This window comes from Ustilaginoidea virens, chromosome 2 (genome assembly GCF_000687475.1).
Source record: "Ustilaginoidea virens chromosome 2, complete sequence".
NCBI lineage: Eukaryota > Fungi > Ascomycota > Sordariomycetes > Hypocreales > Clavicipitaceae > Ustilaginoidea > Ustilaginoidea virens.
Genome location: NC_057317.1, coordinates 5,220,706 through 5,234,172, shown reverse-complemented (window position 1 = coordinate 5,234,172; position 13,467 = coordinate 5,220,706). Strand labels below are relative to the sequence as shown.

General features: G+C 49.1%; 4 protein-coding genes across 4 annotated transcripts; 2 read left to right on the top strand and 2 right to left on the bottom strand.

Moving 5' to 3' along the window:
* Nucleotides 1–1,574: 1,574 nt before the first annotated feature.
* UV8b_03204 (uncharacterized protein) lies at nucleotides 1,575–2,982 on the top strand (the record flags this gene model as incomplete). Its single annotated transcript, XM_043140702.1, has 3 exons — nucleotides 1,575–1,781; nucleotides 1,848–2,559; nucleotides 2,657–2,982. The coding sequence occupies 3 exons, from the start codon at nucleotides 1,575–1,577 to the stop codon at nucleotides 2,980–2,982; spliced, it is 1,245 nt and encodes a 414-aa protein (XP_042996636.1).
* Nucleotides 2,983–4,182: 1,200 nt separating this feature from the next.
* UV8b_03203 (uncharacterized protein) lies at nucleotides 4,183–6,111 on the bottom strand (the record flags this gene model as incomplete). Its single annotated transcript, XM_043140701.1, has 1 exon — nucleotides 4,183–6,111. The coding sequence occupies one exon, from the start codon at nucleotides 6,109–6,111 to the stop codon at nucleotides 4,183–4,185; it is 1,929 nt and encodes a 642-aa protein (XP_042996635.1).
* Nucleotides 6,112–8,297: 2,186 nt separating this feature from the next.
* UV8b_03202 (uncharacterized protein) lies at nucleotides 8,298–9,308 on the bottom strand (the record flags this gene model as incomplete). Its single annotated transcript, XM_043140700.1, has 1 exon — nucleotides 8,298–9,308. One exon carries the CDS (start codon nucleotides 9,306–9,308, stop codon nucleotides 8,298–8,300), a length of 1,011 nt encoding a protein of 336 aa, XP_042996634.1.
* An 810-nt stretch (nucleotides 9,309–10,118) lies between these two features.
* On the top strand, nucleotides 10,119–11,129 carry UV8b_03201 (uncharacterized protein; the record flags this gene model as incomplete). The annotated part of the gene is made up of 2 exons (XM_043140699.1): nucleotides 10,119–10,652; nucleotides 10,845–11,129. The coding sequence occupies 2 exons, from the start codon at nucleotides 10,119–10,121 to the stop codon at nucleotides 11,127–11,129; spliced, it is 819 nt and encodes a 272-aa protein (XP_042996633.1).
* Nucleotides 11,130–13,467: the final 2,338 nt, after the last annotated feature.

Below are 13,467 nucleotides of genomic sequence, written 5' to 3'. Positions count from 1 at the left end.
CTTGTCTCGAAAGTAGTATTGGCTAGAAGTTCAAGCCGTCCCTTGGATATCAATTCCGGGTTGCGTGTCGAAGGGTATGTAGTGATGGTCTTTACATGACTGTGCAGCCCAGATAGCCTCCCCATCTAGCATTAGCCTCATCATCCTTGGTGATAGGCTTGGTGACGTTGGTCTTGTTCTCGATGGAAGGCATTTTGAGGTATTCGGAGAAATTTGGCACGAAAACTGCGATGTATTAATGACTCTCGGAAAAAGAAAGCTAACAATAAAGAGTAGACTGTGTTGGAGATGCAGAAGCCGATGAAGGGAGAGTCTCACCAACTTATACATTTCGGAGTCTCAAGATTTGCTTCACATGTCCGATACCCTCTACTCACCGAGTCGTGTTGGCAAATATCATTCTGTCTGATGAAAAGCTAGTCTGCTTGGCCAAGATAATTTCATCGTATTGTTACAAGTCATTGTTCTGCAAGAACTACCAGTAGATATTGTCAAGCTCGGGTTAGAAATTAGACACGAATGTCCAGTGTGGGGAGTTGATGGCTTGTGGGCAGACGAGCAGTTCGGACGGCCAGAGCTTGAAAGGGAGGGACCATCATCTTACCAATTTGCATTGAACTGCGCTTCCGAACCATATTGTTCGAAATGTCCACTACAATTTCCAGCCAAGCCCATAGCTCCTCGTTGGCGCAAAACTCCATTGTCTACTTGGTATTGTTCTGCCGCATCCCACACCACAATGTTACTCCCTAGCGGCTGGCGTCAGGTACATGATAACCGGTTGGAAACTGGATGGAAGCTGCACGGCCAAGCATCCAGATATTCTTACGCACACGAGGCAATCGGTTCCGATGTGGCTGTGGTGTATGTGGCATATTGTTCTTTGTCCCTGGCATTTGGGCATACCATACCCGTGTTGTGCTGCGTTGTACTCGGCCAGCCACGACTTCGAAACAAGACCGCAGCAGATGAGTGGGGATTTTTTATTTATTTCATTTAATTTAATTTAATTTTTTTTTTTTTTTTTCAAAACACAAAATTGAAAGTGCCAAGCACAGCAAGATGCGCCGGGAGGATACGGGAGAGGTTTGTCTGCAGCTTCAGCGGCAGTCGGAACTGACTGAACTACATACTCGTCCCTTCCGGCACCAGACCCGCTCCGGAGTACAAGGCCAGGTACCTCATGGTAGCCAAGACGTGATGCTCGTCAGGACACCGGCGGCACCACGCAAGTGGTAACATATCCGTGTAGTACTACTTTACTTGGTGTACATGTAGAATGGTGATGACATTTTCTTCACCGTTATAGCCCGTATATGCCCTGTTCAAAACTCTCCGCAAAATCTCCTGCCTGTCTAGCATTCTATACATCCCCACAGGGGAAAATGCAGTAGATTAGATACATGGGTCGGGAGGAGGGCGGTGTAAGACAATGCGGCAGAATTTCTAGAAGGTTTTTGGGAGTCGAAATATTTTATGTGGTAAACCGACTTGCTTGGTTGCTGCGACGTATGCACCCACCTTTCGTTTCTTCTTTAAACTGCCACCGACTTGCTATTTAGACAGGGGAGGAAATGGTCACTAAAAGCAAGCTTCGCATGGCGATAGCCGCAGAAAGGGGCGTCGATTTCAAGATATTAAAGCAACAGAAAAAACACAGGGAAACATTAAAGCGAAAAAGTTCAACACCCCAGAATGGACGGGCGCCCTTGACTGAAGATGCCCCGGACGAAAAGACGGAACAAGGCGAGGAGGATAGCCAACACATCGATTACAATCATGTACTGCCACCAGCGTCTCTTGAAGTGCAACTGTGTCGGGAAAGGCGGCAGCTAACCCAATCGCAGGTGAATCTTGGTGCTGTAGATGAGACCGACAGCTCCGATTCGGAAATCGAGATGGAAGTCAAGATTGAAAGACGCTCGTCCAAAAAGCCCGCGAGGGATAACAACAAAAATCCAAGTAGGAAAGAAGTTGTCGATGAGGATGAGGATGCTGTCGAGGACGTGGATGAAGAAGAGGAAGATGATGAGGAGGATGTTCCTCTCTCCGATCTCGAAGATCTCGATGACGAAGAAAAGGAGGATTTAATACCTCATACCCGCCTCACCATCAACAATACCTCTGCTCTTCAGTCCGCTCTCGATCGCATATCCATCCCCATCGATAAGACCGCAAAGTTTGCGACTCACCAGTCCGTTGCTTCATCGGTCAAGACCGCCGATTCTATACCTGATGTCTCTGATGACTTGCAGCGGGAGCTCGCTTTCTATTCACAGTGCCTCGAGGCTGCCAAGGAGGGACGCACAAGACTTCTGGCGGAAGGCGTTCCTTTTTCTCGGCCAAAGGACTACTTCGCTGAGATGGTCAAGGAGGATGCCCACATGGAAAAGGTCAAAGCCAAGTTGATTGAAGAAGCTTCAGCCAAGAAGGCCGCCACAGACGCGCGCAAGCTGCGCGACTTGAAAAAATTCGGCAAGCAGGTCCAGGTTGCCAAGCTTCAGGAGCGTCAGAAGGCTAAGCGCGAAACACTGGAAAAGATCAAGACACTCAAGCGAAGTAAGTCTCACCTGCTGTACAGCCGTCGTTACCAATCCCCATCAACATGGCATCACGCCCAGAAGGCCATAAGCTAAGACGTCTTCTTCCCTTGCAGAACGACAAGAGTCGGGTGGTGACATGACTACCAATGAGGCAGACCTTTTCGACGTCAGCGTCGACAATGAGCTTGCCAAGCACTCCCAACGTGCTGGACCTTCTGGGCGCGGCGGTCAATCTAATGGCCCCAACACAAAACGCCAAAAGAAGAACGAAAAGTACGGTTTTGGCGGCAAAAAGCGATATGCTAAATCTGGAGATGCCGCTAGCTCGGGGGACCTGTCAGCATTCAACACAAAGAAGATGAAGGCTGGCGGTGCAAAGGGAAAACCTAAAACGACACGGCCAGGTAAAAGTAGACGTAAGACCAAGGCATCGAGGTAGCCATGGCATATTCCATCTGTAAACCGGCTTGTTATCAACAAAGTTTTTCTGTTCATTCATGTGTACCTTTGCCAGATTGCCCAACTACCTACTACTTACTTACTAGGTAGTTGGACGAGTGATTTCTGTGGCAAGCAGTCCGGGACGCCCAAGAAGAGGTCTTCTATTGCAGAAGCGATGCCCTCAGCCCAAACCTGAAGATGATTGGAAAATACATCAACCAAATGCCAAATGTAGAAGGTAGACTACTCCGATAACATTGTCGTGCTCATCTGTTTGCACAACGCATATTAAATAGTTCCCGTAGCGTTTGTTCACTTCATCACCTTCACATCTGGTTTGTCACCACAGTCCCAAAGTTACGCCGAATAGACCTCGAAAATATCATAATGTCGTTGCGCATTCATCTATGAATCAAAGAAAGATATAAGAGATTCTGAATAGCCCTGTCTCGCTCCAGCTATGGTATAAAACTAATCACACTTAGGCCCACGCCGCCACATAATCCCTGGTGATTCCTCCTCGTGCCCCCCGTATATCATGTCTGCTCCCGCCAATCTTGATGCAGCTTCCCCTGTCCAAAGAGTGTAGAAAATCTGCTTACCTATTACTACCGGCACAGAAGTCCCTGAGTCATTGAGAGAGGTAGAAAATGGCTGAGATTAAGACTACCTGAAGAGACTGACATGAAAACCACAAAACAAACCACATGAATGGTTTATCGTGTCGTGATGTTTACGCTTATGTAATTTGTGTCATTGTTTGTCTCGTCGGGACTGACAAAGGTCCTCGTACATCAGGAGAGCGATGCATCGCAGGCTATGGCATAGCACTGCTCGATTGTCGGCCCCCATGATGAGCTACCTACAGCCTGCGAGCTCGAAACAAAAGAGCAAGTAAGGAAAGAGTAATAGGAAAGACAAGAAAGGTAATGACGAGTAAAGAAAATGGAAGAAAAGGTGGAAAGATGGTAAGTCCAAGGATGGAGTAATGCGCGAATGTCAACTGTTCGCCTGGACGCCGTTGAAACCCCCTGGTATCGAGATAAATGCCTTTCGCTGCTCAATCGCTTTGCTGTACTATGCAGTTGCAACCTTTCTGCAGACCATTGGTGGAGAGAAAGAGGGAAAAAACACGTTGAAAAGAGGAAGAAACCCGGTGCGGCGATCTGATGTGAATTGCCTTGAATTGGCCTCTTGTTTACTGCGACGCGGCTACGCACCAATGGCGATGGAAAGCCCATGCGCTCTTCTGGCATTCCTTACTGCAGTATTTGGTACGCCGACATCGCCGACACTTCGCGAACTGTCTTGTGTACTCTTCCCACTTTCCACATTGATAATAAGCACACTGTCTAATGCCGCCACGGGTATCATCTTTACGGCAGAGATTGCGCATCACAACCCCAGCCCAATACTGCATATCAGTGCTGTGATATCGAACCGTAAACTTTTCCACGAGGGGAAAAAGGTTGAAGTCATTCGGGAGGAGGTACTCTTCGTCAGACTCGTCCACGTCGTCTGCGTCCATGGCTTCGTCGTCCCCGTCCAGAAGAGCTAGGTTTGTACCAAGTGACAACTTCGGTACTAAGTGGCTCCTTTGGAAATAAGATCGTAAGCCACAGTATTTGGAGACATAGGCCAACAGCTGCAAAGACATCAACACATCTTCCTCTCGTGGCATCACGGCGAGCATTTGCGGGGTTGGGGAGAAATGACGGTCCAGGAGGTATCGTGGCACAGTTGTGCTTGGCACCTGCGGTTGAGGTGGTGTAACTATGGCAGGTCGATTTGGGGACAGTCCCGTGGGAGGCGCAGCGGCTGGATTAGCCGTGTTTCCAAGACTTCCGTCCATACCCGTGCGGTGTGTGATATTGAAAGCATCAGTATCTTGGTGCGTGTGTGATACGGTTGGCGTTGTGAGCTCAAGAGATGATCCGGGGAGCATGCTGTCTCCGTCCTCCATGGAAATATCTTGAATGCCTACTGTAGATTGAATCTCAGTATTCCCAGTCATATCGGCATCGGGAGACTCGTCCGACGGCATACTGTCAGCATTCATGTCGTCTGTCTCAACAGTTGAGTTTTGGTGCCGGATAGACGGCCGGCGACGGCTTCGTTCAGTAGCATCAAGCGCAGCAGCCGCGGCCGCCGCGGCCGCCGCCACCGCTGTGACTACGGCATCATTGGCAGCGGGCGAATGTCCCACGGAGGATGATTGGAGTTGGGGAGGGGGAAGTGGTGAAGTTGGTGAAGTTGGCTGAGACGCATTATCGATTTGATTGAAAAGAGACAAGGATGCTAAACGGTCCGAGTCACGAGCGGGTCGTACGAAAGTGTCAATACTATCCACTGCCAACATTGCTGTAGCGAGAGGTTGCATCGAGGAGCCACCTGATAGAGCACCAACACTGCGGCTGTCTGTGCCACGGAAACTGTATCGACGGTGGCTTCCTGTTGTTGCTCGAGGTCGATCTGGCGTGGTTGTGGTAGCCCGAGAGGAGAGGTTCGTAGGTTCGACGCTCGATAGAGCCGTAGTAGATGGGCCAGCATAGGTAGCCGAAACATCTATGGATGGAGGAGGCCCGTGACGGCGAAAGGACCGTTGATCTGGTTCCAGGCGAGTAGACCGACTAGGGAAAGATGCTGAGGTCTTGGAGGAGCTGCGGTGATCGTGGCCACGGTGACGGCGGTGATTGTGTTCGTGACCCTCCTTTTGGCTGGCTTCTTCAGCCTTTTCACGACACTTTTCAATTATTTTGATATAATTGTCAAGTATTGTGGCAATAACGGGAACCATGTCAGCCTCGACTACACGTGTTCGCACATTTTCCGTGCCACGGACGCCAATGTTGACTACACATTGGAAGGCAAGGTTCCACTTCCACATTCCCATCATATCTTTACTTCGGCCTTGTTTCAAAATGCACACAAGGCGCTCGATCCCTCCATCCACAGTCAATATATCGCGGATACGAGCGGATGAGGTTGTCAAGTAGGCAAGATGATTAAGAGAGTTGATGAGTGGTAGTGTAGATGTACAATCGAGGGCTCGTCGGTCATAAAGTGCGGTAGTAATGCCAACCGACGCCTTATTGACGTTCGGAATGCTGAAGTTGACTTCTCTCATGTTGATTGGATAAGCTCGTCCGAGGGAACAAATCGAGAGTAGATTGTAAATTGGCGGTTGTGACAGTAGGTAATGGAGAACGACGTCAAGCCCCTCGGCCGGAGGGGCTGAGCAAAATGGTTATCAACGCCAGGCTGCGTGCTAGAAAGAAGGCGGAGGCTGAATTCTTGATAGTCGAGGTTCTGGTGTTTCGTGTTGCCGATGATGGAATCTAACGATGTGGCTGATCGATGTGCGCAGGTGGCGGTTGCTACCGACCTTCTCGGACGGGAGAGTCGCAACTTGACCGTACAATAGCCGATGTCGAGCCAGGGAAGATCTTGATGGTTGAAGCTAATGAGCAGATGATGAGGAGAGGTCAGGTATGTTCGCTTCCGCCAGCGTCGTTCAGTGATGGTTCCGTAGGGATGGCGTTTCAGGCAAGGCTGGGTTGGGCCTAGCCCAAGAAGGGCTGAGGAGAGCGAAGAGGGAGGATGCAGGGCCACGGATAAATGGATGAACGAAGCCCAGCTAGCGACAGATCAAAGACCAAGATTTTACAGGTAGAGGGCGGATGGCGAAAAGAGTCGCCTTGGAATGGATGCCGAAGATGGGATGTGCAGCAAGAGAAATATGCGGTTCGTGGGCTGCCAACGGGAGAGGATGCGCCGTGCCTATGTTTGCGGCGGACAGGAGTAGAAGAGGTAAGCAGGCAAAGGCAGGGAAGGAGAAACTCGAGGGCTAAGTGAGTTGGGTGCCAGGTGGTGGAGGTTGGCATTAGGCCTTCAGCCAGGCGGGTCCCATCAACCGATGTCTATGTGGTCTGGTCTGCTGGTACATACCTACCTACATAACAACGGCCTAGGGCTTAACGGGGACCACATGCAGTCACCACAAGAGGCTGGCAGCCTACGTTTACAGCGGCTGGGCTGGTCGACGCACGCGCAGGCAAGCCTTAACCCGACGCAGCTTTGTTGGCGTCGTTCCATCACGGCGCCTTACCGTCTCGTCCGTCTTCGTCGTCGTTCCAATCTGCGGGCACTTGGACTCGGCAGTATTTGAACACTGTCTGAGCGCTCCATTAGCTACAACTATGCTAGGCTCCTATTCAATCCGTTCTTGGTTTTTTTTATTTATTTTTATTTATTTTTATTTATTTTTATTTATTTTTTTTTAAATATGCATGTTCATCGGCATTGGAGCCTACCTACCTCCTAGGATCCTAGGAGGTAGGTAGGTACCCAACCTGGTACCTAATCCGTACTACCTGTAGGGTACCTACCTAGTACGCTCTACCTACGCTCTCAAGTTCTGTTAGGCATGCTAGCCCAACCAGGTCGCGCTCTGTAATAGCACTCGAATTATAGGCAGCCAGCTACTAGATATTACCAGACATGATTGACCTATCCAGTTACCTTAACCCTTTATGCAATCATATAAATAAATGGGTGCATACATAACCAAGTCACACGTTGCCCAAATTTTTAATTTCACTCTTGATTTACACCTTACTTCATATATCGAATCCAAACTACCAGGTAGGTAGATATTCATGTTTTACTAATAATAGACCAAGGGCCGGCCATACTCCTGGCTTTCTTTTCTCATTACTCCTTTAGCATGAAAAAGACTTGGCTGTGAGGCACAGGGCTAAAGACGTTACCAGTTTATATTCATATAACATAATAATTATAAGCTCATGTTGAGTAGCTATGAACAGCTTGACGTTTCTATTCATGATGACTGCGTTGAGAAATTGGTAATCCGCCTATTATGTACACTTTGATTTCCAAAGTGACTTGTCTTTGCTACTGAATTATATGGTATTTTATGATGTTTTTATGAGGAGAGTACCGACTTACATAACTGGCTAGAGACATACTAAAGCACCAAAAGATTGACACTTCTCATAAAAGTTCATAATCTGCAGGTGCTTTCGAGTGTCTTCGCATACCAACAGCCCGGCTGATAAGGACTGGGGAGGATGCGGCAGCCTCTATACAGAGTTAGACAATTGAGTTTAGCGAATATCGGCACGCCCGTTGTGCGAGTCGAATTTCGCAAGTACATATCAGGGGAGATCGTCAATGAGCCCATGTGAAATTCCGTCGCAGACATGAGAGGCGGGACAGATGAATAACCTTTCGACAGTTGTGGATTATGATGGGAAACGGGCTTCGAGGTGCAAAGACTGACCGAAGCGGAAATCAGTCGCCGCTTATTTTGGCATGTCGAAAATATTTCATCCCTACCCAGGCAACAACGACCCAGACCCAAGCCATAACCCCCGTCAGAATCATGAGGGCTGGGTAATACCCAACTATAGGCAGAGTCGGGTCATCTTCAAGCTCCGGGGGTGCATATGGTGTCGTGCCCACATCCCATGCCCAGCTCCAGACGTTAAGGCAGGACCCCATTCCTACAACGAAGACAAACCATGTAACCGTCAGAACAACCCAGCCCCACCACTCAGTCTCTGAGTAATCCCAAGCAGTGTTCGAGGCCGGAAGGTTTGTGCTTGAGCTATACGACAGAGGAGACTTTGCCTGTTGGAAGGACCGAGGACGAGAACCTGCGGCGCAACTTGCAAAGTAAGAATCAGATCCAGGGGATGCAGAAATATTGGGCGCAGCCAATCTTTCGTTAGTGTGCATCTGCAAAACGTCCTCCTCGTCGGTAGTTGAGTTGTAAGAATCTTGGCGTATGGTTTCTGGCTCGATTTGGGAAGGAGGCGGAACAATTTTCTCTAAAAGCCGAACTGATTGATTTGAACTGGAGGGTGTGCTTTGATTTTTTGGAAGCGCGCGAGGTGCGAAATCGGATACTTTAAGACCCAAAGCGTTGTGTTCCGCGGTCATTGAGGAAGACGACGTAGTCGTTCCTTCTTCGAATGCGTTGGCGTGTAGAGTATCAATCATCAATGGTTTACTATCTCTCCGCTCTCGCTGCGCGCCGCGTCCAAGAAGTGCAGCCTTCCTAAGAGACCCTCTTCGACGCCGGGTTTTGTGTTGCTGTGTTGCTGCAGACATAGGTGGCGAAGAATCGGCCGTTGGCGTCGATTTACGTGTTTGGTTGACATTTTGCTGCGTTTGAGCGTCGGCTGGTGATTTTATGAAAGGGATTCGAGAGAGAAGCCTCGCATTTGCCGGGTGCAGAGGATGCCCTGAGGCTGGTCTGGGTTGATCGCATGGTCGCACGTCGTTAGCAACGTCGTCCATCGGGAAGGGGCAGCAAATAAAGACGGCGCTCGCGCATGTGAGTCCTAGATCTTTGCGCCTGTTGGTAATGATTAAAGGGTCGACTCCTCATACACGATGCTTGCCAAGTTACATGGAACTTGTGCTCCGTGAGAGCCGGTATGAGAGTCACGATTTGCGAAATACTATTATGACAGCACAAATATCCTTACATAAGTAGGTCATGTTTTGCAGTCCTGGGTGCCGATTTTGGCTAACCCCGACCCGCTGTTTTTGGCACCCTCGACCACCCTTCAGAAGTACCTCCAAGCCCAGGATCCGGGAGTCCGGCTACCCAGGAGATTTAAATCGAGATGCTGTCCTATCGCGCTCCTGTTTAGAAAATTCCAAGAAGAACAGTCAAGTCAGTTTGCCCCCATATTGTATTTGATTTCCTCTGGGACTTCCGCAAAGCATTCGTATTGGAGCTGTTGTGCTTGCGTTGATCGGGTATATCGTGCAACCCTGCCTGGTACTCCGCCTTAATATATGTATTTCGCCCTTTTGAGGGAGATCTCGTGGCGTGTTGTGGCTGGGTTCGCGGCTTGATTCGCCGACACGAGCGCGCTCTTGTGGCTGAAATGGACCCGCTGGACCCGTCCAGAATTGAGCGATATCGACAGGAAACTTCGCGACGAAGAGACTCCCGAACCCGAGCCCTTAGAGGCCCAGGAACTCCATGATGTCTGGCAACAGGGCAACCGGCGCCGCCCAGTGCCACCGAAGCTTTCGGACCGCCACAAGGCCTACCTCGTTCATCTCAAGCGCCGATGGATTACTTTCGCGGCGAAGATGGGGCGCCGAGACTGGAAGGGCCTCATCAAAATCCTCAGCTACGAGAACAAGGGGCTCGGCGAATCGTTCATGCGCTACCTCATGCGACAGGCAGAATTGCAGGGAAAACCGATTAGGAGCGAGAATGCCATCCGCGTGCACACGAGGAAGCTGGGCGGCTTGTACAGGAAGTACAACGCTCACCCGCCGGAGAGGTCGCTCATGGATCACCTTCGGAACGTCATCCGTTCTGAGATTACGCGCAAGTGGGCGCTGAGGCGCGAACCGAAGATCAAGCCTATCATGGGCCCCGACTTCTTCATGTATCACCTCTACTTCCTCTGGGTGCGCGACACCTCGGCGTTCCACATCGGGCTCGACCGGATCGACAATGCGTGCCTTCGGATGTTCTACATGTGGACCGGCTGTCGAAAACACGAGCTGATCTACGCGAAGCCGACAGACCTACCGGCAAAAGTGAAGGAGTATGACGAGGAATCGGATGCCTACGCAGACGTAGAATGCAGCACAGACAAGTACATCAAGCCACGCGTGAAGAGGTGCTAGGTGTGTGACCGTATGGACAACCGCAATAACGACCCGAGGCTCAAGGTCCTCTGCTGGGAGGACATCGACCTCTAGGTCCTCCGCGATCCAGAGGGAACCGGCGGCCAGGACCGCCTGGCCATGCAGGTTCTTCTCCGATACCACAAGGGCGAGAACAACAAGATCGTGCCGACCTAGTATATCTTCATCGAGGAGGCAATCCATGCCCTCTGTCCTATAACCCATATCCTGGCCAAGGCGCTGGCCAACGGCGTCATTGCGAACGAGGGGTACCAGACCAGGGCCGAGACATTCTTTACCACCAAGCTCAACAAACGCGCCCTAAAGATTCGGTGGAAGAAGGAGTGGCTGCATAAACCGGTGTTCCGCAAGACAGAATTGAGAAAGAGCGTAGAAAAGAAATTGGAGATGGAAATCCGGCCTGCCACTCAGCGCAATGCTTTATTTAGCGAGGAGGTTTAGGAGAAGGAAGTGCATAGGGAGGTGCTCAACTTCAGCGACAGCAGCGACTTGTGGGAGAAATCGGACGATGCCCTGACATTCGGCAGTCATTCGGAACGGCTCAGGATCGCCATGGGGCTGCTCGAGAAGTTGGCACAGTACTGTCAACAACGAGGGTATGCAGAATGCGTCGATAGTAAGTCATCGTCAATTATATAGTCTTTCTCGTAGGCATAGATTAGGAAGGCTAGGCGGTTATATAATGCCATAGTGGTAGTATCAGGGGTAATTAGCTCTATTGCAGTAGCCTAATTATTAAGCAAAGCTGTGCCGAAGGTGCAGCGTGCGCTACGTAAGTGCGTAAAGCGTGCCTTCCAGCTTTGCTTCTTTAATGAGAGGCCAGGGGTGCTAAGCCACCACAATCACTAGCCACATGTCATTCAAGCCAGCGATCTGATTGGTCTAGAGGGCACTAAAACGCCCCTATTGGCTGAAAAACCAGAGCCGGTATGTATCTTTGTGGATCCGGTACGTACTCTTAAGAGGCGTAAATGAGGCTGTTGCTACAGCATTTAGTATTGCAAGAGGTCGGGTCTATACTTAATTATGACGAGGTGGCGGAAAAGAAGCTAGCTCTAATAGACTACACAAAACACACATATCGTCGGCTTCATGCAATGCTTTCTAAGCAGCCCGCTGCAGGCGAAAAAGCCCGCTGCAGGCGGAAGCTCGCCGCAGGCGGCCCCCGGCAGGGCCCCCGGAGGGCCCCCGGAGGGGAATAATAAAAAATGCACTATGTTAAAATATTTAAGTAAAAAGAAGGTAGTATAAAGGCGGTAAAAAAAAGGCAGTAAAGGCGGTGAAGTGAGGCAGTAAAAAGGCGGTAAAAAGGGTAGTAAAAACAATAGTAGTAAAAAAAGGCAGAATAAAGGCGGCAAAATACGGCAGTAAAAAAGGCGGTAAAAAGACGGTAAAAAAAGGCAGTAAAAGGCGGTGAAGTGAGGCAGTAAAAAGGCGGTAAAAAGGGTAGTAAAAATAATAATAGTAAAAAAAGCAGGACAAAGGCGGTAAAATACGGCAGTAAAAGATAGTAAAATAAGGCAATAAATAGGCGGTAAAATAAGGCAGTAAAAGGCGGTGAATTAAGGTAGTAAAAAGGCGGTAAAAAGGGTAATAAAAATGATAGTAAAATAAAATAGTAAAAAAGGCAGGGCAAAGGCGGTAAAATACGGCAGTAAAAGATGGTAAAATAAGGCAGTAAAAAGGCAGTAAAAAGGCGGTAAAGGTAAAATAAAGTAGTAAAAAAAGCAGTAAAGAGTAGTGAAAAAGACAGTAAATAAAGCAGTAGCTAAGACGGACTAATATTTACCCGCCTAGCTACTCCGCCTTGGCACCTTAGGGCTACCGCAGCTTTGCGCCTCCTACGATGCCAATAAATTCGGCGCGTCGGCTTAGGTATCGAATAAGGGGGCAAATCAATATTGTTAAAATCCTATAGTAGCCTACTAGGCTGCTGGCCTAATACCCTACTGGCTTACTGACTTTTTGGCCCTTATGCCGCCTCTTAGACTTACGGTAGTCTTTCTTACCTTAGGCCTTTGCCTTTTACCTTAAGGATTTTCAGTGGATTATTTACTGTATATCAAGTAAGGTAGGCCTTGTTAAAAAGGTGTGGCATTGTTAAATTAGCGTGGTGGGCCTACTAGTGTGGTGGCGGCCTACTAGTGTGGTGGCTAGTCTACTAGTGTGGTGGGTAGTCACTAGCGTGGTGGCTAATTACTAGTGCGGTGGTTAGGGTGGTTAGAAAGGCCGGATATAGTGGGGCTGCTGACGTATCATATACGTGGCATAGTGAGCATTACGGGGAGCTATCTTACTGGCTACCCTGAATGCCTGGGCCCACCCCTCCTTCGTGTATATATAGGATAGCTTTCCCCCTTCTTTCTAGATAGTTGAAGGGCAGCATAATCGAGTCTGTTAATGCACTATATGCCTCTTAACTCCCACCTTCCCTGCGTTTCTGGTTATCTTATATTTGCCTTGCCTTTACACTTGCCCTGCTTTATAGCACTTGTATAGTCTTAGGACTTGGTGAAAAATCTAGTATTTATACTAAGATTAGTTCACAGGTCGCAGACAGTCTTGTGCCATCTAGCTAGCTAGTAAGGCTCTGCTTTTATAGTGACCTTGAGAATTGCAATAGGTTATGAGCCCGGGTTTTTACTTCTTTGTTTTTACCCTACCTTTTTGTGTTCACCCCTTGGTCTCTTTTGCTTATTAGTACTACTAATATAGCTATCCTTTGGTATCTTCGGCTTACCTTTATTAACTTTGGCTTACCTATTATTACCTTTGGCTT